This window comes from Carex rostrata, chromosome 20 (assembly GCF_964058835.1).
Source record: "Carex rostrata chromosome 20, lpCarRost1.2, whole genome shotgun sequence".
NCBI classification, from domain to species: domain Eukaryota; kingdom Viridiplantae; phylum Streptophyta; class Magnoliopsida; order Poales; family Cyperaceae; genus Carex; species Carex rostrata.
In genome coordinates, this window is record NC_135937.1 from 293,356 (window position 1) to 320,234 (window position 26,879).

Genomic DNA, 26,879 nt, shown 5'->3' on the forward strand with positions numbered 1-26,879 from the left:
TTCTTCTTCTTTTTTTCAAATTCGGAGAGAAAAAGAAGAAGAAAACACACATTTTCTGATAACAAAATTGAATGACGAGTTAATTGGATCAAGCATTTTCTGATCTGTGGCCTGTGGGGTGAAGAAAACAGAATAGATAGCGCCAACGGGCAACGGGCAACGGGCTAGAATTAGGAAAATAAACATTGATCGAATATGGCATTCAATCATATGTGATGATTTTTTAACTCGACTGTTTACCCGTAGTCTGTAGAGTAGAGGATAAAATCAATTAGTAATTTTCAAACGTACGAAGTCAGATTGATGGGAAATTTAACAAAGTAATTTTTTCTTGAAAAAGTTCAAACAAATTAAATATCTATCTTTCTCTAAATTTTTTTGACAAAATACTCTTGTGGGACCAATATACACCCTCATTTACTCTCTTTTCTTCTCCTCTCATTTACTCCCAACTATTATAGTCTTTTACCTCATCCAAGTTTAATTTGGAGCTGAAAACGAATGTGGGATTATTGAATTATTAGCCTTTTATATTTATCATCTTCATTAACAATTAGTTCTCTTTTACTATTACAAAAAATATTCTACTATCCCTGATGGTAGTTGAACGTTCTAAATTTTATAATTCTTTTATTATTATATATCATATTTATTAGGGAGATAAATGGGAATGCAATCGGCTTCCTCGTCCAAATGTTTATTTTCATCGAGATTTGTGCATGAAAAATTTTGAACGGTTGGATGATGTTCCTGATTTTCCAAAAGAATAACAACTCATTCGCACTCGAGATGCAGCTTATAGTTTCATTATCATCATCATTATTATTATTAAATTATTAATATTTTAGAGATTTATTTCGAGAAAAATGTTACTTAGATACTCACTATATTATTTGACCCGTTAAATTTTACAATGATACTTATTATGTGTATGTGCCTCATTGGAACGTGAGCAGGAGAAATAGCGATGGAGAATTATTTTTTTTAAGTATAAAGAAGGAAGGAAAGAAATAACTGAACATGATTCACAACAGAAAAAGGTGGTCCAAAACACATTACTGAATTTAAAGAGGGATATTTCGTATAAATTTTTTTAATGACATATAATCACATGAAATCGCTACTTCAGTCAATGAGTAGCGTATCAGATTTTTGTCATTCTATCCTCACTTCAATTTTTTTTTTTTTTCAAGTTAAATGCCGAGTTATTTTATATCACAAGTGAGCACAAATAAAATAAAAATAATAAATTCAAATACCATTTTGATCTAGTCACAGACTCACAAAGTACATATAGCAATTATTTATGAATGCATATTTTATTTTTATGCTCTGATATTTGTTCACATTAGACATCTTCAGTTGAATAATAAAAAAAAAGCCATCTCCAGACGCAAATTAAATTTGAAGAGTTAATAGATTAAAATAGTTGGAAGTAAATGAGAGGAGAAATAGAGTAAATAAGGGTGTATATTGGGTCCACAAGGATATTTTGTCAAAAAAAAATTAAGAGGAGAGTATTTTGTTTGAACTTTTTCAAAAGAAAGTTACTTTGTCAAATTGATAAAATATCCTTGTGAGACCCAATATACACCCAATATACACCCCTGCTAATGAGCGATAGACGCGAGAGAGAGAACTGAACTGAGCGATAGACGCGAACTCGCGATGGAAGAGTTCACCGAGCCGAGCCAATTGATAAAATTTAGTTGATAGTTTAAAAATATGAGTCGGCTCGCGAGCTCACGAGTTGAATCGAGTCGAGCCAAGAATTTACATGAGTCGAGTCGAGCTAATTTTTTTTTTTCGAAATCGAGCCGAGTCGATTTTGAGTTTTTTTTTTCAGTTTTGAGTCTGATTCATTATGAAATAGTGAGCCGCTCGACTCATTGATTCGCGAACTAGTTCGACTCGTTAGTAGCCCTATACATAGATCTTTTTTATTAATAGGGGAAAAATTGACAATGATGAATTTTTTTAGGACAATTTGAAATTTTAAAAAGATATTATGGTTTATAATGTTCAGATAATGTACTTTATTAACCCCTTAATTAAAAAAAAAACATTACTGTGTATCAGGGTTTTAAATAGCGCGCTATAGCGTTTTCGGACCATAAAAGCTATGGCGCTATCAGCGCTATAGCGGCGTTATTTGAGAATAGCGTTGTTTTTCAGCTGGCACGCTATGACGCGATAAACGCTATTTAAACCTTTGCTATGTATAATGTCCGGAGGGCCTGAATTCTCCATTTGATGTGGGTAGACTCTGCCGTGTACGTGTTAAGGGAAATAAATCTGCTACGATCTTAAGGGATTGTAGGGTCCTACGATTCTAAATTCAACAATTTATTTTTTTGAGTTGCACGAATCTCTACGGAAATTGTTTTTATGCACAAATTTCAAAACAAATAAAAAGTTGGATTTAAAATCGTGGGATCCTGCAATCCCTTTAGAATCGTAGCAGATTTATTTCACGTGTTTTTTTTTTTTTTTTTTTTTTTGAAAACTTGGTAAATTTATTTCACGTGTTAAGAGATAAAATGTTGAGATGCTGATTTTACATCTGTCAACCATGATAAAATATTTTATTAGATTTAATTTACAAATTAGAGCTATCTATCTAGAATTGCCGCTTAGAAGAGTAGTTTAGAATTTTGATAACAAAAAAACGGTTATTGGTATTATGGCTGAGGCCGTGAGGGTTACTCGTACAAATTACGCTATTATCTATTTTATCTAGAATTCAAACAGAGAATTTATACCGTCCAAACATAACATATAGATAATAGCGTTCTGTTTTTATTGTTATTGTTTTGTTAATTAAGGAGTTAACAGGGCATATTACATGTACATTATAGTTTATAGCTAGCGTTCGTTTTTATAATTCGAAATTTGCGAATTCGTTCATTATTGTCGATTTTATTTTTGTTTGTTAATGCACACGGTGGCCGAACTCATATGATATCTAACAGAAATTTTGGTTGAGTTGGAATGCGGTCCGTTTGTTACTAGCACAAAATTTTAAAGAGATTCCGTATATTACAGGTTTGAACCATATTAGTTCGGATTGAAATTTAAAATTCTGTCACCTCATAGATACGGACTCCGCGGTGGCTGTGGCTGTGGCTGTGCGTAGAGGTGATTAAATTGTTCAAAATTCGTTCATTAAAAACTCACTAACAACTCGCTTATTATCAACTTGCTTACAACTCGTTCATTATCGCTCGTTAATTTAATGAGCTGAATATAGGGTCGTGATAGCTGTTTGATTTTGTTAAATTTGCTTATGGACATTTTTTTTGTTAAATTATGTACTGCTTAATTATGTTGGATTGTGACAATTTGTTATACTCTATAAATGAAAATTAGTTTTTAAATGATATATCTTAAACAAAAAACTCAAAACAAAATTCAAATTGTCTACAAGCTTGATTTCTTAACAAGCCGCTTAATGAGCACGAGTCAACTCAAGTATTTGACAAGCCGAGCATGAGCACAGCTGTTAACTCGGTATTGTCTTCTCAACTCGAGTCGACTCGCTCATTAAACTAATGAGTCGAACATGAGCATACTCCAACTCACTCAGTGGCGTAGCCAAAATAGGCAAAAAATAAATTATTAAAAAATAGTTATTATTTTTTATTTGATTACTATTTTTTTTAATAAAAAGTTAAAATTGTTAGCACACCCTTGTTAAAAATGAATTTTCTTTAGTCTAAACAGATTTGGTAAACAAAGTCAGGTTAAAAATTAATCTTTTTTACTATACTTTGTAATTAAGATAATTTTTGAAATAGTTTAAAAATAAATGGATCTATTGCATGTTAAAATTGTCAAATAGCAAGATACAATGGTCTGAATTGAATGTTAAGGCTCAAATAATTTATAGATGTTTCTAGTTCTCTATGAACCAATAATTATTTATATTTTTATACTTAATGGATTAATACATCAGGTCTATTTAGAAATATCCAATAATCGTTATTCTCCAAATTCACTTTCTTTCCAAATCAACAAAACACCTTTTGGTTAAATTCAAAATTGATACAAAAAGACCGAATCAAGCCACAACTAGAAGAGAATCGCGACATGGGTAGGCAAGTGATCTAATTTTATACAAAATTATTAAAATCAAGGAGTAGGCAGTTGCCTATCCCTGGTCCATGCTGGCTCCGCCTCGTTCATTAATCACCCCTACTGTGAGAATAAGCAAGCAGGACAACTCCGTGTTTTAAACCGCCTACCCCTGATCCATACTGGCTCCGCCTCATTCATTAATGATCCTACCGTGAGAATAAGCAAGCAGGGCAACTCCGTGTTTTAGTTGATTTTAATTTTAAAAGCTTCACATTTTAAGTTATGCGTTTTTTTACCGAAAAAAATTGTATTCACGAATTAACGTTATACGCTGTTTAAATTGCAAGTCAGTAATTCAGTCAATCTGTCCGATATTCTCTTTAATTAATCTACCCGTCGTAGTTATAATACATTCTATTAAAAATAACCCATTTCAGCTGCACAATTTTTAAGATTCGTATACTTCGCAATTCCACATCTCATAAAGTTTCACGCATATATATTTTACCCAATCAATGGAGATTTTTCAAAAGATATCATACCATCATAACCGAATCATATTAGATACGATTATTGTAATCCCTACAAATAGGGAACTCGTATCCTCTGCATTAACTCAAAAATGAATATTTTTAGTTAATTCATCCGGACCATCCAATCAGTATTAAGATTCGTGCAAATTAAATCTGCACTAATATTAAAGACCTTCTATGTTTTAGGCGGGAGCCGGACCATATCTATTAACTCAAAAGATGTTTTTTTGAGTTACTGCGCGCAGACGATGCGGACTCTACAAATAGCCGAAATTTTTAAAAATATCATACCTCAAAAAATAATAAATCAAAAGACTACGATTTAGTGGAATTTCGAAAAATAGCATGGCCGCATCTAGGGAAAGCGGCCATCTTTTTTTTTTTTCTTCTCGTGCGACAGTTCAGTATGAAAAAAAAAAAAAAAAGGTGGCCGCATCTAAGGGATGCGGCCCGCAAAAAGGTGGCCGCGCCTAGGGGTTGCGGCCGTGTCAAAATTCGAATTTTTCAGAAAACGTGACGTTTTGGTTTATTATTTTTGGGTTATGGTGTTTTTAAAAATTTCGGCTATAAATAGGGGTGAAGTCAGGCTTTCAAGTTATGATGGTCAAATATGAATGAAAGCCAATTGTATAAACTCTTATGCTGCGAATGAGAATCAATTTTATAACATTCGTAGTATTTTGTTTTAAATTATTATATAAAAAAAATACATGTTAATATAATTTTTTGAAAAATAATGGGGGCTCCGCCACTGCGTAGAAACACAGCTTGTAGGGCAGTTGTAATTTATATTCGATATTTCCATTTTAAATCCGACAGGTCAGATAAAAAATATACGTCTTGCCGAGAAATGCTGTTGAAACCCAAAATAGATTCACCGAGCCTTCAATTCAGACAAAGGAAATAAAATATATAAAGATACTTGACAAAAAAATAAGAGTGAGTTTATGGTACTATGCATATCACGGGTTGGTTCATAATACGGCTCAATATTCGACTTTTCAAAATCCTAACGGTTGATCCGAATGGTTCATCTTGTTCTCCATATTAATATGTGTTTAGAGACCAAATTTTACATTTTTTGAAATTTTTTTACTATTTTTTTAGATATTTAGAAAATTACTTGATCTGAAAATTCTGGACCATCCAAAAACAGTTATTTTCAATAAATCTAAAAAAATAGTAAAACAATTTCAAAAAATGAAAAATTTGGTCTCCAAACACATTAATATGGAGAACAAGATGAACGGTTCGGATCGACTATTAGGATTTTGAAAAGTCAAATATTGAGTCGTATTACGGGTCAAATCGTAATATGCATAGTACCATAGACTCACTCAAAAAATAAATATAAAGATTGTTTAAAAAAATACTAGTATCGTGTCCATACGTTGTAACAGATACATTGTCAGATTTAACATTAAAATTAAAAAAAGTAAATAATAAATAACAATAAAAGAAGCAACAATGACTCTTTCAATTAATGATATGTCGGTGCATACACAGTGTTTTTCATTTTTTTAATTATTTACAACACAAATAAAAAAAATATATACTAAATTCAACGTTAAATAGGAACTAATAATTGTTTTATTTCATTAATGATAGAAAATAATATTCTTATTTATTCAATTTACGATGTCATAGGAATATAATTTTCCATACTATTTACACCAAGAAAACAAAGACAAAATCATTTGAAATTAATCATTGTCTTTTTAAGTACCAACCAGGCACCACTTACTAAGGATCAGTGTTTTGGAGACAGGTCAACACATTGTTCATTCATACATAAAATCTAACCATAATGTAGTAACAACTGGATGCAAACCATAGTAAAACAAGGAAACTTAATGTGTAGACCTACCTCACAGTATGAGATATGAGATACACAGGCATCTACATATCATAATATCATCTCTATGTTTTTTTATAGTTTCTTCAACAAAGATCGAATTAAGACCTGTACCCCTTCTTTCCATCCATATTTATCCAGATATATATAATGAAACAGAAATGATGGTTCAGATATCTTTCTGATGAAATTGGAAGAGATGGTTCTACAAGATTTTTATTTTTGGAGGGGTGACGTGATATTTCAAGTTTTCTACTAGTGCACATGACAGAACTTGTTAACAAGAAATGTATATCACAATCGGTGGATTTGCAGGCTAACGCACGAGATTAACACAACAATAAATTATAACAGGACAAAGCTTAAGACAGACCTAGTGTGCTTGCCTCCACCAACACTCTCACTCCAAGAGCCGAGCATTGCTTGCATAACCATCAAAGCAATGGAGTCTGGATCAGTGACAGCTGCACCCTCAAATGCAACTGCAAATTGAGCCAGCTTGATGTCATCATCAAACATGTGGACTTGGATCAAAATAAGTAGACTCGTGTCAGAGAAACAGTAATTCAGCATTATGTTTGCATGTATAACATGTAGTTAATACTGGCATAGCTTGAAAGTAAGTCAAGGAAAATTTTAAATTATTGCCCCTTTTGACAATTCTTACCGAAACTTTTGGTTCCCTTCTGGCTGGAACTTTCGAGCAAAATTTTTGATCCTGATTTATAATAGAATTGTTTATAGAATGCACAAAATCCCTTTAATATTCGTGGCAAGAGCAGATCGGATAGTCCAGATCCAAAGTCAAAAATTATGTTACCTTAAGCGATATGAATTCATCCAAACCTGTATACCTCCTGAACCCTAAACCCTTTTTCTCCGGAAGTACCAAAAATTCACGCTCTTGCCTCCATCTCTCTCAGCAACCATGAAGAGAAAAGCCGACGGAGAAGCAACAGACTCCGATGGGGAAGGAACCACCAAATTTGAATCCGAGCTTCTACCCTCTCTCAACCCCTCCGACGACATGTGTGAGGCCCTGATGCGGCGGTACAGCAAGTCGGCATCGACGCATCACCTCCTAACTTCTGGCCACATCACTCTTCTCTCTCCATCTCTCTCTCTCCTTTGATAATTTCTCCGATTAGTTTTTTTTTTCTTTGGGAAGAAAGGGTTGGGGAGGGGACAGCACGCTGGAGAGAATTTTTTTTTTTACGGATCAGCGAAAAAATTTGCGGATCTATGTGAAAATATGTGTGAATAGCGGTTATATTTTGAACTAAATTTAAATTTCTACACATATTAAAGATGTATTTAATTAAAGAAAGACAGATTATTTAACTGAAGAGTTCAGATTCAATCTGAATTTATATCAATCAATTATAACCGTTGCAGTTTCAAGACAACCAATTTAATTTAAGACAAGATGCATAATAGAGAACATAATCAGTCTCTGATTTCTGATTTTAAAATTCTTTCAATTTATTACTTAAAATACGCATTGTCGGTTCTTTCCGCTTTCCCGCCCATTTCCCATTGCAGCGATCTACTGAATCCAGCTCACAGCTAATTCATGAACCGTCGCAATTAAATTCTGGGTCCAACAAAGATGGTCGCTCTTTAAGAAAAGTATTCGTGGACGGTGTAGTGGTCTGGGTGCATGTAATTAACGCAGAATGTTGATTATGGCAATGTATCTACCCTGGATGATATCACACCAATACACTTTGTATCACTGACATGGGTTTAATGGAGGAGAGTAATAGACAAATGGGCTTCTACTTTATTATTTTCCTAATGTAGCTACTCTCTCTCTCTCTCGAGCTGCTTCGGGAGGCGCGAAGAGAGAAGGAAAAGACAAAACGACTGTGTGCGGGAGCGAACAAGTGATGCAGGCGTGGCAAATTGAAGCAACTTCCGATGGACACGTCAGATGGGTATCAGCCACCGTCGACTGCGGCCGCCTCCAGCACCCACTGCCGTCGGAGGAAACCCTAGGCTGTTCAATGGACGATCTATTGCTTCAAGGTGGCCACTCACTCCCACCACTGAACTACACCACAGTGGATTATTTTGAGGGTTTCCTCAGTACAGGAGAATAATTCATTCACTGAAATTTGGGCCCCGTTCTCTACCACCTTCGTGGGGCCCAGATATCGACGAATGATTATGATTATTAACTGAAATTGAAAAATTAGAGGTTTTTGTGTATTCTTTCTCTAACTTAAGTCCAATAGAAACCCAGAATCATCTTATTCAGTAGGGAGTTCGATGGTGGTTTGTTACTTAAAACCCCTCATTTCTCACAATTAATTTGTGGAGGAGGACAGGTAGATTTTCAAATTAAACCTAAGCAGTGATTTATGTCATTCAGTTAGTTTGTTCTGGAAGAATATTACCAGCATTTAGTGGTTGCTCCTAACTCCAATGCGAATATTCTTTTTGAGTAAGAATGAATCAGGTGATTTCAGATCATCACTCGAGTAAAACTTTCTGAACTAAGCACTCTCTTATAAATGATCAATAATGCAGTACATATATCATATATACTGGAACGGAATATTCTAAAGCTAATGGACCAAAAGGTGATGACACTAAATTATGCCAGTTAATCATGGAACTGTTCTTTCACTCTCTTCCCAGCTTGGCCAAAGATCCAAGGAGAAGAAGATGCATTAGGAAAAGAGGAAGAAGATAAGCTAAAAGGTAAAATTTCTTTTTTTAAAAAAATATTTTCCATTTCCATTTCAAAGATGGATTTGATCTATGATCCCAACAGGTACACCATACTAGTCTTGACCCAAACTCCTTTATTTATAAATTAAATTTTTTGCAATGATATGACTAAGATGTCAATTTCTTGTTCTCAATGTCATTTTGTTCTCTATGAAGGTAAGGAAGGCCAATGTACAATATTTTGTACTGGATTGGGAAGGTCTGTTCCAATGAGCAGTTCTTCTATTGAGAAGGCAAAAGCTGTTCTGGAGGTTAGCAAAGGTAATTTGGTTTCCCCCCCTATCAATACTGAAGTCTTTAAGATTTTTTTCATTTGTTGGAGTAACTTTTGTTAGCATCTTCACACATACATGGTATCAAGTTAAATGTTCCTCTGTTGTTAACTATTTTTCTGCTTTTCTAGATGAAGGGCATGCAGATAGAGGTGGCCAATTTGACATGCTCCAGAGAAGTTCTGGGCAACCTGTTTCAGCAGCTGTGAACTCTGTTTGCAAGAAAACATTTGTTTTAGAAAATCAGAATATTGGTTGGAATACATTTTGACCTCTATATCAATGCATTTAATTGAAATAGACAAGTTTAAACACATTTTGTATTAATTATCAGTACTTCAATTTTATTCATGCATTGTAGATGGAGGAAGTGGGGATTGCAATATGGAATTTCCATTGTTCCAAACTGGGTTGGGTCGAGTTGTGTCAGTGAAGCAGAACTCAGTTGAGAAAGCATATGCTCTTTTGGGAGACCACAACATTGGTATCAGATTTTTGTCTTCTATTTTTAAAATGCTTTTGATCGTAATCTCACTTAAATAAAACATGTATTTTTTTATAGAAAGCATAAGTCGAGACGGTGGTCAATTTCAACTTTTTAAGACTGGATCAGGTCGACCTGTTTCGGTGAATAAGAGCTCAGTTGACAAGGCAAGAACACTGTTGGAAAAGCAGCAGATAGGTTTGAAATTTCTGTTTCATTATTTCACAATAAATCTGGACTTTGAAACTTTTTACTAGTTTGTGTTTGATGTCCTACACTTTGCTATTTTACCTATCATAGAGGAAGGAATCGGAGCTGGAGGGCCTGGAGGCCAACTTCCATTATTTGAAACTAATAACACAAGGACTGCTTTTCAAAATCAGAAATTTGGTGTGCAAATTCTAGTCTTTTTTTTGGTCAATACAATTTATTCAGAACAAGTCTCAATCTTAAATAAATAACTAACCTTGCTTTCCAACTAGGTGAAGGAAATGGAGATGATAGTGAGCAACATCCCATATTCAAAACTGGGTCAGGTCGACCTGTTTTGGTGGACCAGAGTTCAATTCAAAAAGCACGTGCTCTTTTGGAACATCACAATAACAGTATAAAAGCTTTCCTTTTTTTTTTTTACCATCACATGTGATTTAAAATTTAAAATAGACACAAAGTGCATATTTTTCTTACATTACCAGATGAAGAACATGAAGATGTTCCACTATTTTCTACCGGGCCACGTGGACCTGTTTTGGTAGACCAACATTCCCTACAGAAGCCAAGGGCTGCTTTGGAAAACAACAACAATGGTATTTTTTTTTTTTTAAATAAAGTGGGGAGTACCCACCTGTTTCATTATGAAAGAACATAGTTCTTACATCACAAAGTACTTGAAATACTAAAACATAAGAATTTTCTTTCTATAGAAGTATTTCCAAATGTTTGGCAGGCTTGGATGATGTATCTTATAATTTGACTTGCATTCCAGATGAATTAAACGGAGATGTTCAGATGTTTGCAACTGGGTCAGGTAGACCTGTTTCAGTGAACCAAAGCTCGATAAAAAAGGCAAGGGCTGTTTTGGAAAATAGCAACAGCGGTATGTAAATTTTCTACTTTTATCATTACAAACATCTCTATGTTCTTAAACATTAAATATGCATGAAATGCATCTTTCTTTGTGCCAGAAGATATACTCCCATGCCGGTGACTGGTCTGGTTGGCCTGTTTTGTTGAACCAAAGCTTAGTTCACATTGCAATGGCAGTTTTGGAATATAAGAACTGCATGGAACCTTCTCTTTTCTTTTGGAATATTTGTGAGTTTTAGAATAGATGGTAACAGTCCTTAAAATTTTCTTGTTCAATAGATGAAGAATACATAAAGCATCCTATGTTTGCAACCGGGTTAGGAGGACCAATTTCAGTTAGCAAGAGCTCTATACACAAGGCACAGACTATTTTGGAGAACTACAACAATGGTTCAGACTTTTTCTTCTTTATAATAAATAGACATTTTATAAAACATGTAGAATGCATATCTAATAATTCCTTATCTGTATTACTAGATGAAGTACATGGAGATATCCCAATGTTTGCAACAGGGTTGGGTCGACCAGTTTCTGTAAAGAAGAGCTCGTTGCAAAAAGCAGCAGCTGTTTTGGATTGTCACAGTGGTAAGCTAACCTGTTTCTTTTTAAATTTTAACTGCTGTAAGCATCTCCTTAATTTAACATAAAAGCAAAAATGGGAGGTATTAGGTATACTCTTCTGATGGCTATGCTGTTGGAGGGGTGTGCTCTTTTCCCTTGTTTGATAAAAAAAATAAAAGCAACTCTAAAGTTCTTCCTTGTTCTACAAGCTGATGTACGTGAAGATATTCCAATGTTGTCAACTGGGTCAGGTCAACCAGTGCTGGTAAAGAAGAGCTCATTGGAAAACGCAACGGCTGTTTTGGATAGTCACAGTGGTAAGTTAACCAGTTTCTTTTCTACCCCTAGAAGTATCATCCGTTGTTTAAAATAAAAAGGAGTCTAAAATTCTTACTTGTTGTACTAGATAAAGTACATGAAGATATTCCAATGTTTTCTACCGGGTCAGGTCGATCAGTTTTTGTGAACCAGAGCTCAATTCACAAAGCGTGGAATCTATTGGAGATTCACAACAACGGTATGTAAATATTGTTTTTCATTATTAGGAGTATTCTAATTTCAGGATGGGCATAGATATTGAATAATGTTTGGATTTTCTTGCTTGTTTTACAAGATCATGGATCTGGATGTGTTCCAACAATTGCAAATGGTTCAGGTCAGACCCTTTTTGACAACCAGAGCTTAATTTTTAGGGCAAGGGATGTTAAGAAAATCACATTAATGGTGTGGATTATTTTCATTTTTATTATTTGACACGTTCCAATATTTAAAATGAACAGAAATATTTAAATTACATTCTTCACTAGATAATATCATGCAAGTATTCCAACATTTTGCAAATGATTGAGGTCGATCTGTTTATGTGGACCAGAGCTCAATCAACATGGCAAGGACTGTTTCGGAACACAACTATGGTATCAAAAATCTTATACTATATAATTGGAACTTCTAAATTTTAAGGAAGTTTCAAAGGATTAACAATTCGTGTAACATATTACCAACATTTTGCAAGTTCCTTTATGTTCTGGCTGGAATGTTTCCAATGAAGCCAGTACCTTACCAAGGTATAAAGTATAAGGCCAAGTTGAAACAAGTGCATGATAAATTTCAGGTCTACCAGTTTAGGTGAAATAGTAATACATCAAACAAAATATTGTAAAATGGTTGGCGAATCAGAAAGCTAGCAAACTGGTACTAGCCCTGTGTTTAGGGTTTCTTCCACCAATGCGACCATTTTGTTACCACTTGAAATAAACATTCACGTAACCGGTTTCTCTGATGGATCTGTGTGAATAATCTAGAATCTGACATTAAATATAATATTTGTTGTAGCAGAGCTGCATCGGGAAAATCAATCCACAGAAAATGATACATTCACAAATTTAGAAAGAACCTTTGAGAATAACAGGAAGTTTCCTTCAGAGGGCATTTCAAGGGCAAAATCCTTATTGGGATTGGATGAGAATGACCTTTCAGCCACGCAACTATTCAACCATGGAAAAGAAAACCGATGTAACTCCATTTTTCCAGAGAACCAACTGCATCCAGATGCATGCCAAGCACAGCAAGGGCTGAGCACTGCCAGTGGGAGACCTATCGCAGTCTCTAAGGATGCTCTAGCTCGTGCTAAGAACCTTCTCGGTGGTCTAAGATCAGAAGATGAGATAATTATGAACGAAGAGAGATTGGATGGGGAGATAGCACCAAAGTCTTTTGAAATGGACTTGCATGAAAATAGAATTACAGGGGTGCCTGCAAATGAGGTACGAAATCAAATTTGTAAGGATTTTGGAAAAGGAAAAGAGAATGCTTTTCCCTCCAAGAGAAAACCCACAAAGATAAGCTCAGTTGCCCCATTTAAAAGACCCCGAAGTTCCAGGTTTGACTTAATTTCACCTGACTTATATTTCAATTGGATTTGGATTTCACCTAACTTCTTTTTCTATAGTGGTTATTGGATTCTACTGTTTTCTAAAGGTTCTGAAAGTTTTATGTTGCCACCGAGATACCATACTTGTATAATTGTAAATCTATAAACCAGCTTGATTGCCAGCCTTGATTGTAAACCTATACACCAGCTTCCTAAAAATCTATGATTAATGTGAAATAAATAAAGACAAGATCTGTCTACAATCTTATCCAACAATAAAATATTTATCTATATATTATTCTAACTAAAGCTTAATATTTGATCCAGGTTTGTTGCTCCATTAAACAGGAGTGTGCCTTTTGCATTTGATGGTGAGCAACACATCAAGCATTCAATAGTTCATTAGCATTTACGTTTGGATATCTCTTTTTTACTAGAAGTTGAAGAAGTTCAACAAATTGGTCCAGTTTTTTCTTCTATCAGTTGATTCACTTGTATTTAGTTTGAGCCCAAGAGGGCCTTTTGAGGCCCATTTCTAATGAAGAATTGTTGCATGGTTGTTATGTGTTTCATTTCATTAAAAAAGAATGGACGAAATATTTAAAATTTAAAAAGCAAAAAGATAAAATATCAATTTCAAATGTGTTTGTTTCTCAAGAAAGAAACTCTTTTACCTTTTTGTCATAGTTGAGGCATAATTGCTTGCCCGACTGTTAAATTGAGAAAAATAGGCAAAATGGGGCTATGTTGTGATTTATCGAAGTTCAAGGAAAAGTTGCATAATCAAATCTTAACTTAATAAACAAATTTGCTACTTTAGAACACTAGTTAACTGAGCCAAAAGAGGCATATTTTGGATTGGTTGTTCTTAATTGAAATATGTTTAATTGCAATTTTATATGTACGTGAGTTTTAGATTTTACTTTTCGCTTATGTTTGGCTTCATATGTGTACTTCTATTGGATACTAATACTTCACAATGCACTTGTTCTTTAGTTTATTTGACAAAAAAACCGTTCTTTTAGGTTCGTCCTCATTAACTAAATTACAAAATGGATATCAGAAAGAACGTGTCTCGACCCATTATCCCTTTGACTTGCAAAGAAAGACCATCAGAGAATTTTTCAGCAGGCCCCCGCTCCATGAAAACCAGGTAAAAATATTTTCAAATTCAACCCTTAACTCCTTGTTTTTACTCGAAACTAAAATTAATTGTGACTTTGTTAGGAAAATGTGTCTGATGATGTTAAACAAATAAATGCAAATAATGCCGAGAAATTTGTATTTAAAAATGGTGGACTCGGGTTCAACCAAGTTGGTTCTGATGAATTTCATGCTCTGCTGATCCAGTCCGGTGCCTTGTCAGGACAGGCAACTAAACAGTAAGGTTTCTTTTCTCGTTGCTGATGTTACCAGAGAATCACTATGTTTGGTTGGTGGATACCTGTGATGCAACTTATTTTTGGTACCGGGAATCAAACAAATCTACCTCTATGAGTTGAATCTTTTGTGCCTGTAGAGTTATGACCAGCATGGTGCTGCACAGTACTACAAAAGTGCTGTTTATTAGATTCAATCTGTGTTTAAATGGAATGCTGCTGTTATATGACTAGGCCTTTTCTATATTTGGAAAATAAATTTCATTTATGTATAATTCTTTCCTTTAGGTGGGTCAATAATCACTATAAATGGATTGTGTGGAAACTTGCATCATATGAAAGATGCTACCCATCGATTGCTGCTGGCAAATTTTTAACTGTTTCCAATGTTCTAGAGGAATTAAAGTATAGGTAAAATTCACTTGCTTTCTAGAGTTATTATCAATTCATTACTTATTATTTACTGTATCGTCGGCTGATTGCGTTTGCAATTTACACCGGCATTCTTTGTCTATTTAAACAATAATGCAATGACTAATGTTGAGTCACTCCTAACTTTGAATTTTCCCTTGGAACTTGGCAACCAAGTTTTAATTTGATTCAAATTGTGGTTTTTCTTTATTTTTTAGGCATCTTTGAAAACACGAGCATAGACCCTAATTTCCACAATAACCTGTCGTGCATGTTTTTGAATGACCATCGTTCTAAAATGTTTACTGACTTGTGTTTTCCATGATAGGTATGAGAGGGAGCTTAACTATGGCCACCGATCAGCAATAAAGAAAATATTAGATGGGGATGTTTCACCAGCCTCTACGATGGTTCTATGTGTTTGTAATATTAATTCTTGTGCCAATCCAAGTTTAATTAAACTGGATGACAAAATTAATGACTCGAATAGTCAAGGCCCAATTGGGAATAGTGCAACTACTTGCCCCAACATGAAAATCGAACTGACTGATGGATGGTAAGAAAAATTCTTAACTTGTGGTAAAGTTGATTTTGGAAGAAGTCCAGACTGCCGAATGTAGTGATTTTGGGATTGAGAGGAGTATACAATTTGTTACTGAAATTCTTTCTTGAATGGCTCATTCCATGCCTATTTTCTTATCTCTCTTGTACGATATATTTGCGTTGTTTTTTATTCATTTGTTCATTATCTTTTCTTTTATGATAGGTATTCTATAGAGGCTTCTTTAGATGCATTACTCACCAAACAGTTGGTCTCTAAGAAGATTTTCATTGGACAGAAGATTCGGGTAATTTTGAAAACTCAATGCTGCACATATAATGTCCAGGACTTGCTATGCTTGTGCTGTACCCTTTTCTCTTCCAACTAAATGTGAATCCAGTTCAGAGAGAAGAAAAATACATATAAAATTAGATGGAATCTTATGAAAGGTGAAAATATAATGGCACAAAAACTGCTTTTGGATGTTTCCATACAGGCTTTGGGAGCCACTTGTGTAAATATGCCATGTTATGTGATTATTTTCTCTTTTAGAACAGATTGCTATGTTAATTGTACATCAAGTTTGGTTTAATATTCATTATTTTTATCTTCTAATTTGGTGTAGATTTCAGGAGCATCTTTATGTGGCTGGGTTGGGCCTATTTCTTTCCATGAGGTAGTAGATTTTTAAGAAAAACAAATAAGCATTGAAGGACCCAAAAATTTGTACTCTATATATTAATAGTTTCTCTTCATCTTAATTTTTCAGGCATCTGGAACTGTCAACCTTGCGTTGCATATAAATGGGACATACAGAGCAAGCTGGGATGAATCACTAGGATTATGTATGAATCTTTTTCTTTATTTTCATTTAGTTATTTCTTCAAATGCTTGCAAGCCTAACTCTAGTGAATGGTAATAATTCGTAAGATGTTTACAATAGGTAAAAGAATTGGGCCGCCTCTAGCATTTCGGTGCATCAGAAGCTCAGGTGGTACTATACCCTTGACGCTTGTCGGGATAAAAAGGATATATCCCCTTCTGTACAAGGAGAGGTGAGGTTACTGGTCAATATTTCATTTGTATGGATAGTAAAAATACTTGTTATTTACCTGCAATATCCAAACTTTAGGTTGGTACATCCTTTTTTACTGAACGTTATGTGTGTGTGTGTTTCAGACTTAGTAATGGAGGGTCTGTTGTGAGGTCTGAGCGAAGGGAAATGAAAGCGCTTCAACTGTATCACCAGAGGTCTGACTTTTTTTTTACGTTTTTTAAGTTTATTTTATTTATATGTTCATTTAATTGATTTAATGTTCTAATTCTGTTTATTCAGAGTTAAGCAATTATTTAATTTTAAACTAGTGTCATTGTCCCAATCTGATACATTGTATTAGTTTTTATTGGAACTCTTCATAACCTCTGTACTGAAAACATTTTTATTATAGGAGATCAAATTTAGCAGAGGAGATAACTTTGAAATCACAAGAGATTTGTTCAGACACAAACTTAAATGGAACTTGTGAAGGGGCAAAGATTTCAAAGCTCATAGAGAGATCGGCTGAGCCAGAGATTTTAATGGCCGGGATGACATCAGAACAGCTCAAGATGTTCTCCTCTTACCAAGCTAAGAAACAGGTTCTTTTATAAGAAACTTTGTGTGTGAGCCCCTATTAAATATGATAATATGCTGAAGTTGCCAAAGTTCTTGTGCAATTCCTCAATTTTTAAGAAGTAACAATAACAATGTAGATTCTGACTTCTTAAGGATTCACTCACAACTACAATCCTACCCAAATATATCTAAGCCAATTTCTTTCGATCCCTCTTTTTATTATTATCAGTTCTTTATTTCATTTTTTTTTGAAGGATATTAAACAAAAGAACTTGATTAAGAAAATTGAGAATGCCCTAGAACAAGCTGGGCTCGGCTCGAGGGATGTTTCACCCTTTATGAAAGTACGGGTTGTAGGTCTTTGCGTTAAAAGCTTATCTGGAAAATCAAGAAATAAGGAAGGTCTGATTACCATATGGAACCCTACTGAAAAAAATGTAAGTTTGAATTTATTTTTTGTTGTTGGGGGCTGGTAGCAATCTCCAAAGGAAATATGTCATCAAACCATAACCAGAATCCTAAGCTCTTTAAGTGCATGCCTTAAATAAAAAAAGGGGCATAATATTATATCATATTGTAAATGATAGACTTTTGCAAAATGATCATAATACTGGATATTAGTTAAAATAGCGTACTTTATCCAACGAAAGGCAAAATGATCATATTAGTTACGAGCATACTTTATCAAACCCTACTTACCTTTGGCTCCCAAAGTAGTTTGTTTATCTTAAACTAATTCTGAATGTGCAAGTGACAAGGGACATTTCTATGTTTGTTATTTATCTAGTTATCAATATGCTTAGGGGCGCATTGTCTTGTAGTCATGTTTTATCCTTACAACCTCAACACTATAAAGTTTCATGAGTCTCATTTACCCTGCAGCAGACTAGAAATGTCTAAATATCCTCCTTGCTCATCATTCTGATCATCTAGGCAAGTCCTTGTATCCTGTCAAAACCTCAATACCAAGTTTACATGAATCTTTTGTACTTCTGCAACAAGTGGGAAATGTCTATCCTTCTTGGTCTTGATTTTGACCATCATTGACAATGTAGGGGAAAGGGTTTGCACTATGGGAGGCATCTTTTGGTGCAAAACTATTTCCTCGATGAGTTCATTGCTAGTTTAATATTTTTTGTTTATTTGACAGAAAATGGATCTGATGGAAGGAGGAATCTACCATGTAACAGGGCTGGTACCATCAAACTATGGTGGTGATATTCTTTATTTGCAAGCTAGGGGGTCCTCTTGTATGTGGAAACCCTTGTCGTCTATACAAGCTAATCACTTTGAGTAAGTCAATCTAGGAAATTATCCTCATTCTCACACATATGATGCACTCCCATGCTCCTCTTGTAACCCCTTAGGCTTCTTGATTTATGTATTACCATCATTCTTTTGACAACATTTTTGGATTTATGTATTACTCTTTTTTAAATGTGGAATATTACTTATAATATTGTTGGAGAGCAATCTTCGACAAGTTAATAATTAAAAAAATCATATGGAAGCCTGTGTGACTAAAATGGGATAAATTTATAAGGAAACTTCTTCATCTACCTACTTGTTTCAGTCCCTGAAAATTCCTTTTTTTTTTTTTCTTTTTTCTTTTTCAATTGATGAACAGATCATTTTTTGCACCTCGCAGAGCTGTGCCATTGTCCAACTTAGGTCAGGTACCTCTAGCAAGGTTAGGATATTAATAATTTCTGTTTTGGTTTCTTAAGTGTTGTATATGTGGTCTTTCATAGATCTTGGTAGTGTTTTGTTCTTACTAATACTGACATATACTATTGTGATTTTAGTATGTACCGTTAATACCAAATAACTTGCTGTTTTTTTACTCTCTTTTAATTATTGATGGATTGTGTGGAAATGGCCAAAATAGAAAATCTTTTCATTTGTACAATGAAATTTGAATAATTCACCTTTCTTGAAAAAAGAAGTTAGTTTATCAGGAAGAACCATCGGCCAAGATATAAAATAGGAAACAACAAACGTTGATGATTTCTGAGGCATGGATGTCAAATTAATTTTGTGAATTGTATTTGAGCTGAGAAAGCAACTGACATTATGTCTTTTTCTCTTTTTCTCTTTTTTAGTGAATTTGATTTAGCAGCAGTGGTGCTACTTGTTGGAGATGTTTATTTATCAGGTCAACAAAAGAGGCAATGGGTTTTCATTGTAGACGGGTCTGGATCCAAGTCCGAATTCAGGACAGAAACAGGAGAAATTTGCAGTTGCATCCTTGCTGTCAGCTTCTTTTCTCCGGTTATGGAAGATGATTGTTCATTCGAGTTATTTAGTAAAACCCTTGAAGGGTGCACGGTAGTTTTTTCTCTCTACCCTTTAAAAATGCTTATCATTTTGCATAATTGATGCAATCTCATCTTTGGCCCTCCTTATTTTTGCAATGAGACCAAAGCCTTTAAAGAACATCTTTTAAATGGATTTGGGCCCCTTGCATTAAAATCATCTGAAAGAAAGTATATGACGGGAAATGCTGATAATTTGAGCTCTAAAAGAGTGCATTTAAGGGATTTAACAGATTTTAATGTTTGTTGTTTTGAATTATTAAGTATTACTTTGCTACTTTGCTTTGAGATTTTGTATTATTTAAGTATTAATCAATTACATATTATTTTGTTTTGAGAATTGAGACCTTGTAGTGGTGAAGTACTAGTATATTGCATAATAATGTTAGAAACCTAAATTTGATATAACTCATATAATATTATGTTATAATGTATAGATATATGTTATATATAATTTGGACTTTGTAAAATTTTAGAAAAGAAAGTAGAATTTATAAGAAAAAAAATGCTGGTATCATGATTTATCAGCGTTATCACTCTTAATTGTAGATCTGTTAAATGATCACCCGTGTTAAATGCCACTAAACACTTTTTAGATGCCTGGTCTAGAAAATAAAGCTGTGATAATTAAAATTGGTCTTTCACTTGTACATTATGCCTACCCTTGCAATATGTGTACTGGTAATGCCTTTTGTCATTATGAATATATACAAATCTGTACTTTTTTGGGGGTTAATCGCTTAAGTCATCTAGAGCTCCGTGGATGCTTAAATATGGTTTGACGGCGAAATATGTGTAAAATGGAAAACCTCTAACATGCTACGATATCCTTGATGCATAGATGCATGTGCTTGTCACTGGTTGTCAATTATTTATTTTTCCTTTTTTGGCCTAGGTTGGGTTCTTAAACCTCGTAAAGTGTGCTAGAGATCAAACAAAAAATATTTGGGTGGCTGAGGCAACAGATTACTCCACTTATTCTCTCTCAACACAGCTACCTAATACATCTCATCTTAAGGATGTTGCCAAGTCAGCTGAGAAATGGGCAAAGAGCTCTCCTTTGGTAAGATATGGCAAAAAGAACTGCACTGCTCTCAATACCCTAAACTGTGCGGTTATCTGCATTTTATTTTAGGCCCCTCTACTTCTAAAAGGTGCATCTAATTAGACTTCTAATTTGATCAAATTAAATGACATATTTTTGCCAAAAAAAATATGGTATCTACGTAGTGAAGCCTTTTTTTATGCAATATTAATACATCGAGTGAAGTGCAATAGATGTATGAACGATTTATGGTGCTTGCAAATGGACAATTTTAATTAGTAGATGAAAAGCTACCATCTTTTAGAAATTAGGCTGGGGCTTTAAGGCTTTAAGTACCGTAAAGCTAACAAATATTTCATCTTGAAATTGTTACTTTCTAGTCCATCTTGAGGTCTTTTTGCAACATTACATAGATTTGCAGTTTAGTGGTTGCATTAAACACTGTAATGACTAGTACAATTGAAAATTACACTCGTTATGATTACCCACAAAAGAGAAACAAAAACTTCTTGGATTATATTGCCCCAAAAATTTGTATGGTATGCATAGATCGTTTATAGCATAGTTCATTGATGTATAGACAGTACTTGGTATAAATCATGTGTCTAGAATTGTTATACACCTTGCATTTGATTAGTAGTTAAAGCAGAGTGAATATTAAATCACTTTAAATTCAAGATATTGGTTTTTGGTGAAGTAGATGAAGTACTATTGACTACCAAGATCAATTTCCATCATGTACTATGTTACTAACTAATAAGTAGCAAGGATAAAGCTTTCAATTGTTAGGATTTTGGTTTTCAAGTTTAAACCTATGAAGCTGCTTTTACTTGACTCTATCTCAAAGCACCTAAAGCGCTTTCATTTGATTTCTTAAATGCAAAGTACTTGAATCACTGCTATTTCATTTACAACACTCAAGATGTGTATATTGTGCAAAAGAGAGGTTATGACATGAATCTATCCACCACACATCTAAAGTAGTGGTATACTATGTGAATGAATTAGTAGTATGCCTTTCAGTTAATTTTCTAATATACAAGGAATTACATTCAGAACTGCAATCTGCATTTCTGTGTACATTTCCCTTTTGTTGCCATACGTTTCATATTTTCATTAATGCTATATCTGTCAGTTTAATTAATTATTTTTGTCAATTAAACAGGTTATGGAGAGGCTAAGAGAGCGAGTCTTGTTCTTGGTCAATGGCCAAGAATGCTAAATGCTAAATTCTGTAAAATATAAATGGAAGCATTTGGGTGGCAATTCTACTTGGGAAATAAAACTACTGTAAATCTTTGTAAATCTTTGAATCACAGGGATCGTGTTATTCAAAATCCACCCCATCATCTGTTTTGAGGTTGGAATAACAGGATCATGCAATTCCAAAGAATCAGAATATATTTACTTTCACTTGTAGTGTAACTTGTACAAAAAAAAGTTGAAAAAGATGAGAAGACTACATTTGCGTCAACAGTTTCAATCCACATTCTTGGTTGAATAAAACATATAGCAGAAGATGCTACGTGATCGTGGGTCTGCTAATGGGTGGGCTCAAACGTGAAACTCGGCCTGGCTTATTAAATCTTCATTAACAGTCCGACTCAGTCAGCTCAAATTTGAAGGATAAAGTCTGACTCGGCTTGGTCCATTGGATTCTCTCGGCTCGGTCCGAACTCAACTCAAACCCAAAAAGGTAGAGGTCTACTACCTTGGACTATGAACATAAGATATGTATATATTTTGCTCTTCTTTAGCTCGATCGCCAATTTCAGTCTATTCGATGTTGTTTTAATCTATCTTTAATTTGTACAATTGAAACAACTAATTAATTTGATTTTGTCGCCAGATAAATATATTTAATTTGCAACACCAGCGGAGCCTTCTCTTTGCCCTTTTATAAAGTACAATGAAACCTTAATAACTAGCTACAAAATAAGAAATTAATCAACAACAACGAAAATTAAACTAGGGGACACTGCAATCATGTATTTTTGCTTCCGTAAATGAGTATCTGTACTGTGTTTAAAATACTGCTTCTGATATGAGATATTTAAATCTATTATTTACATTTAAATGTTTCTTCTAATTAACAATATCTGAACTATTATTTGCATTTAAATTTATTTTTATACATTGCAATGCATAGGCACCTTTGTGCATTGGATTATAAATCACGGATTCAAAGTTCAAATAACCGATCTAAACCGTTCATCTTGTTCTTCATATATTAATATGTGTTTGGAGGTCAAATTTTACATTTTTTGGATTTTTTTTTTACTATCATTTTAAGATTTATTGAAAATCATTGTTTTTCAGACGAATCTGAAAAACAATATGATAAAAAAAGGTGCAAAAGCATAACAGAAGGAGAACAACAAAACGGATCTCGCAACATCTGATTAGTTTCAGTTATCCATCAATTTATTTGAACCCTACAATTCTAGCACTAAAATTTCAACCAAGTAAAAAGTACAATGTTAATTATGTTATACAAGGAACTAGTCAAATTTGTCAACATATATTTTAAAGCCGGTGGCTATTTGCCATTATAGACTAGTGACAGCATCCATTATCTCACGACAAACCACTTTACATTAATAACCTTAATTGACTAATTAATTATCTCAAATTAGAAGCAGAATGCTTCTCTCACTCTTTTGAATCATGAATACCGTGTCTGTGGTCTGACAAAGCACTCTGAGCAAACATCTGATCAACCTCAAGCTCCAAATCTGACCTCCTCACATCTAATTAATTATCGGGGCCTTGCCTCAGCAAATACCTTCTTTGAAGCATATCTTAGTATCTTTTCGAATCTACACGTCTTTCTCTTTTCCTTGTATCTCATGACTTGCACTTCTTGGTCAACTGCACGGAGATATCATATGTGCAGGGCCTGGTACAAGGTCGAGGGTTCCATTCGAGGCAAGGAGATGGGAGTTTGAGATGTTGGTGATGGTCGTGTCTGGCACAGCACTCGCCTCCAATGAGGAGAAAGATACCTGAGAAGTGCTCACTAAATGGTCACTGAAGAATTTGAGCAGTATGTCTAAATAGAAATTACCATGTACATACATGAGTGTTCTTTTGGTGTGTTTTCAATTTTGGTGTTTAACAACTGCACCATAATAATGTTCAATTTTCTATTTTTGATAATTAAAGCGGGCATACCACCTGTCTCAAAGTTTTAAACTTAGTAACCTGCCTATAAAATGTATTTGATTGATACCTGATAACTATAGTAGATATGTCAAATTGACAGTTAATATAACAGAAAAATCACTGTTTTCTGAAATTTAGAGTGGGTAATGGAGTTTCTCTCTGGAAATTCCAAATGGGGATATGTCACACCTCCGATCCGGAGGTGCGACAATTTCTACCATGTCTATTTACCATAACAATATACGTAATATAAGGCATGGATCTTTTTATGCATTGCCAATAGCATCCATTATTTTTGCCACATCTCAATTCATTTACAATAATTATCTGACATTTTATAGTGGATGATGCTAGAGATATATTCTCTGCACCCTGTCAGATATAATAAACTCAAATCCCATACCTTTAGGTGGCCCTGCTGTCAAATATTACTCGAAAGTGTTATTTATCTTCGTATAATAAACCTGTAACCCACAAGGGGAAACGAGTGAGAAATAATAAATTATTTCTCAGTGCTGATTGCCACTCAGATGATTGGATTCGAAGGAAATCCATATTCAGAATGAAATCACCGCACGAGAAATTATCAATTCAGTTCTATAATGACGAATGCAAATGCTCAATAACAGTATCCAATTGAACAACAAAAATTATATAAATAAATCAGAACTCTAAGAATCTTATCAGAATAAATGGTTTGGGTCAAAATCTCTTAATACTTTAGGTATGGTAACGTTTGGGACATAATCTTTATAACCACTAAGTCTGGTAACGTTTGGTTTCTTAACTTTACAATTTCTAGTCTGGTCACACTGATAGATACTATAACATGTATCTGTCGTGTCAGGGCTTATACCATTCTAACTATCCCGACATCTGATTAACAGAAACAATACGGAATCAATATCACAATACTGTCATTATCGAAAAGAAAATCAATGATAAGACAGTTACCACAGTTCATTGGTCTTACAGTCACAATTCACATTTATTCAATATCCCCTATCCAACCGGTACTGGATTCAGTTGGGGCCATTCACCATATGCGCATAAGGGTCCTGGAGTAAAGTCTAGTAGCTAGCTAGACTTTACGTATAATAATCCTTTTTCTCCACTATATGAAGGTTCAAGGATTTCAGTATTCAATATTCATTCAATTCAATCACTGTGGTCTCAATCAATCATTTGCAATAAGAATAAACCAATCAATAAACAATATCAACATGACAGTCAACAGACTTACCTGTAATTCAGTTTCAGTTGTATTGGGCTATGCATATGATGCAACAGTTCAATACATGCAGTCAATCAAATATTCAAAATGCACAGCGAGTTACGATTTGATTCCTAGTTATGAATCTCAGATTAATCCAATAACCTCGCACCTGATATCGTAAGGCAATAGGTGAGGTCACTAACAATTTGTTCTTCCTTAGTATTCCATCTCATCAATCTCTTTCGTAATTATGCCAACTTTAAAACAATATATTATAATCAATACATGTAACAATTTCATATATCACAACAGTATATGATCCATAATTAATTATTATTTCATAGTACAATGTATACTTATTAACCAATATTCTTTTCTTAAAACTACTATATTTCAAAATTGATTAGTTTAGATTCAATTTTGAAGTCACAAGGTGATACTATTATTAGATAAATTCATATACCTATAATTATGTTTATAGACCCAATTCTATTATTAATATATAGAAGTATCCATTTCAGTTATTTATGATTAGCTATTTCTAGTAGATTTCAATCCAATCAGTACAAAAGTCCTACACTCTACCAGATCATATGTCTAAGAAAAATTATAATCCAACTCCATTTATTTTCAAGCAGAGCTAAATAATTCTGAGCCTTTTTATATTTATATATATTTTGTTTTAAATTTCACATTTGTTGTACCCGAAGACCCACAATACAAATCAATTTACATTTAATTTTCAACCTGTCTATATATATAGAGATATTTGCACCAAGACCCCTCTTATAAATCTTATTTACCAATATATGTTGGACTTTGCAATTTATATCTATTTTCCTATCAAGTCCTGAAATATAAAACAACATACCAATACCTAAAATAAGACTGGTATTTGTCTGTACCGGTTTCATAATACCCAACATAAAAATTTGTATTCATATAACCACTCCACCACATATCAAAACCATATTCAACTAGCACACATTAAGTAAAAAAGAGTGGCCATTTCACATTTTCAAATATATAAGTTTATTTGTAAATATCATCACCACTACAAATTTAAACAAGATTTCTTTCAATTTGACTTGGCAAGAAGAATATGGTTTGCTTGCCACTTTCTTCAAAAATTTCCAAACCCTTATCGGTTAAGAAGAAATTCACATCCAATAGAAAAATATAGGAGATTACCAATAACTGTGAAGCTTTCAAAAAGAGTGTATCGGCCAATGATTTGATATAGCAAAAGCCAAGCTAATGAGAGGTATAATCTCTCTGTTATTTTCCGAAGAAAACAAAATAAACAAAAATAATAAGAAACATAAGAGTTCAGAGAGAGAACAAGCAAGCGGGCTTAAAAGAAATTACAGAAGCAGCTAGGTGGCCTTGTAGCCGCTGGAGCAATATGGTTTTGCCACGCAAGAGAGATCAAAGTATCTTGATCCGTATAGAGAAAGAAATTGAATGCAAATAAGTAGATTGAATTGTCATGTGGGTCCCACCTTCCTAGTTTATCAATTTAACATTTATGTTTTTCAACTTTTTTTTACAATATTAACCTTTCACTTTACACACTTTGAAAATCAGTCCAAATATATATAAAGTAATATTATAAATATTTTCGTACATTTTGTATTTTAGTTTCGATTATTTATTTCATATTCATTCAATTTTTTTTTTTCATAATGTTACAGGATATGTTTAAATTGAGGTCTCAA

At 33.8% G+C, this 26,879-nt stretch overlaps 1 protein-coding gene across 13 annotated transcripts; it reads left to right on the forward strand.

Annotated features, from left to right (window-relative positions):
* The first annotated feature begins 8,199 nt into the window (after positions 1 to 8,199).
* Positions 8,200 to 22,256, forward strand: LOC144572096 (protein BREAST CANCER SUSCEPTIBILITY 2 homolog B-like). 13 transcript variants are annotated; one of them, XR_013517680.1, is made up of 35 exons: positions 8,200 to 8,493; positions 9,109 to 9,171; positions 9,358 to 9,462; positions 9,605 to 9,727; positions 9,835 to 9,957; positions 10,036 to 10,155; positions 10,258 to 10,347; positions 10,440 to 10,562; positions 10,653 to 10,763; positions 10,943 to 11,053; positions 11,323 to 11,433; positions 11,521 to 11,628; positions 11,814 to 11,921; positions 12,011 to 12,121; positions 12,218 to 12,259; positions 12,453 to 12,518; positions 12,937 to 13,483; positions 13,802 to 13,845; positions 14,500 to 14,627; positions 14,702 to 14,856; positions 15,142 to 15,264; positions 15,593 to 15,820; positions 16,031 to 16,112; positions 16,431 to 16,481; positions 16,575 to 16,650; positions 16,749 to 16,860; positions 16,985 to 17,056; positions 17,254 to 17,443; positions 17,675 to 17,857; positions 18,303 to 18,353; positions 18,571 to 18,713; positions 19,048 to 19,110; positions 19,523 to 19,748; positions 20,631 to 20,798; positions 21,946 to 22,256. XR_013517680.1 is itself a non-coding variant. In XM_078321496.1 (35 exons), the coding sequence occupies exons 1-34, from the start codon at positions 8,355 to 8,357 to the stop codon at positions 22,000 to 22,002; spliced, it is 4,302 nt and encodes a 1,433-aa protein (XP_078177622.1). In that variant the 5' UTR covers positions 8,200 to 8,354; the 3' UTR covers positions 22,003 to 22,050; positions 22,193 to 22,256. The 13 variants fall into 13 exon arrangements, 9 of the variants coding, with proteins under 9 accessions (XP_078177622.1, XP_078177624.1, XP_078177625.1 ...); XM_078321496.1 differs by lacking the exon at positions 18,303 to 18,353 and having other exon boundaries at positions 21,946 to 22,050; positions 22,193 to 22,256; XM_078321498.1 differs by lacking the exon at positions 18,303 to 18,353 and having other exon boundaries at positions 12,940 to 13,483; positions 21,946 to 22,050; positions 22,193 to 22,256.
* The last annotated feature ends 4,623 nt before the right edge of the window (positions 22,257 to 26,879 follow it).

Bases quoted from the DNA above. Each gene is read 5' to 3' on its own strand.
- LOC144572096 (XM_078321496.1), top strand. From the start codon at position 8,355: ATGCAGGCGTGGCAAATTGAAGCAACTTCCGATGGACACGTCAGATGG. The intron at 11,054-11,322 runs GTATGTAAATTT...CTTGTTCAATAG, and splicing joins TTTGGAAAATAGCAACAGCG to ATGAAGAATACATAAAGCAT. The intron at 17,858-18,570 runs GTAAGTTTGAAT...TTTATTTGACAG, and splicing joins GGAACCCTACTGAAAAAAAT to AAAATGGATCTGATGGAAGG.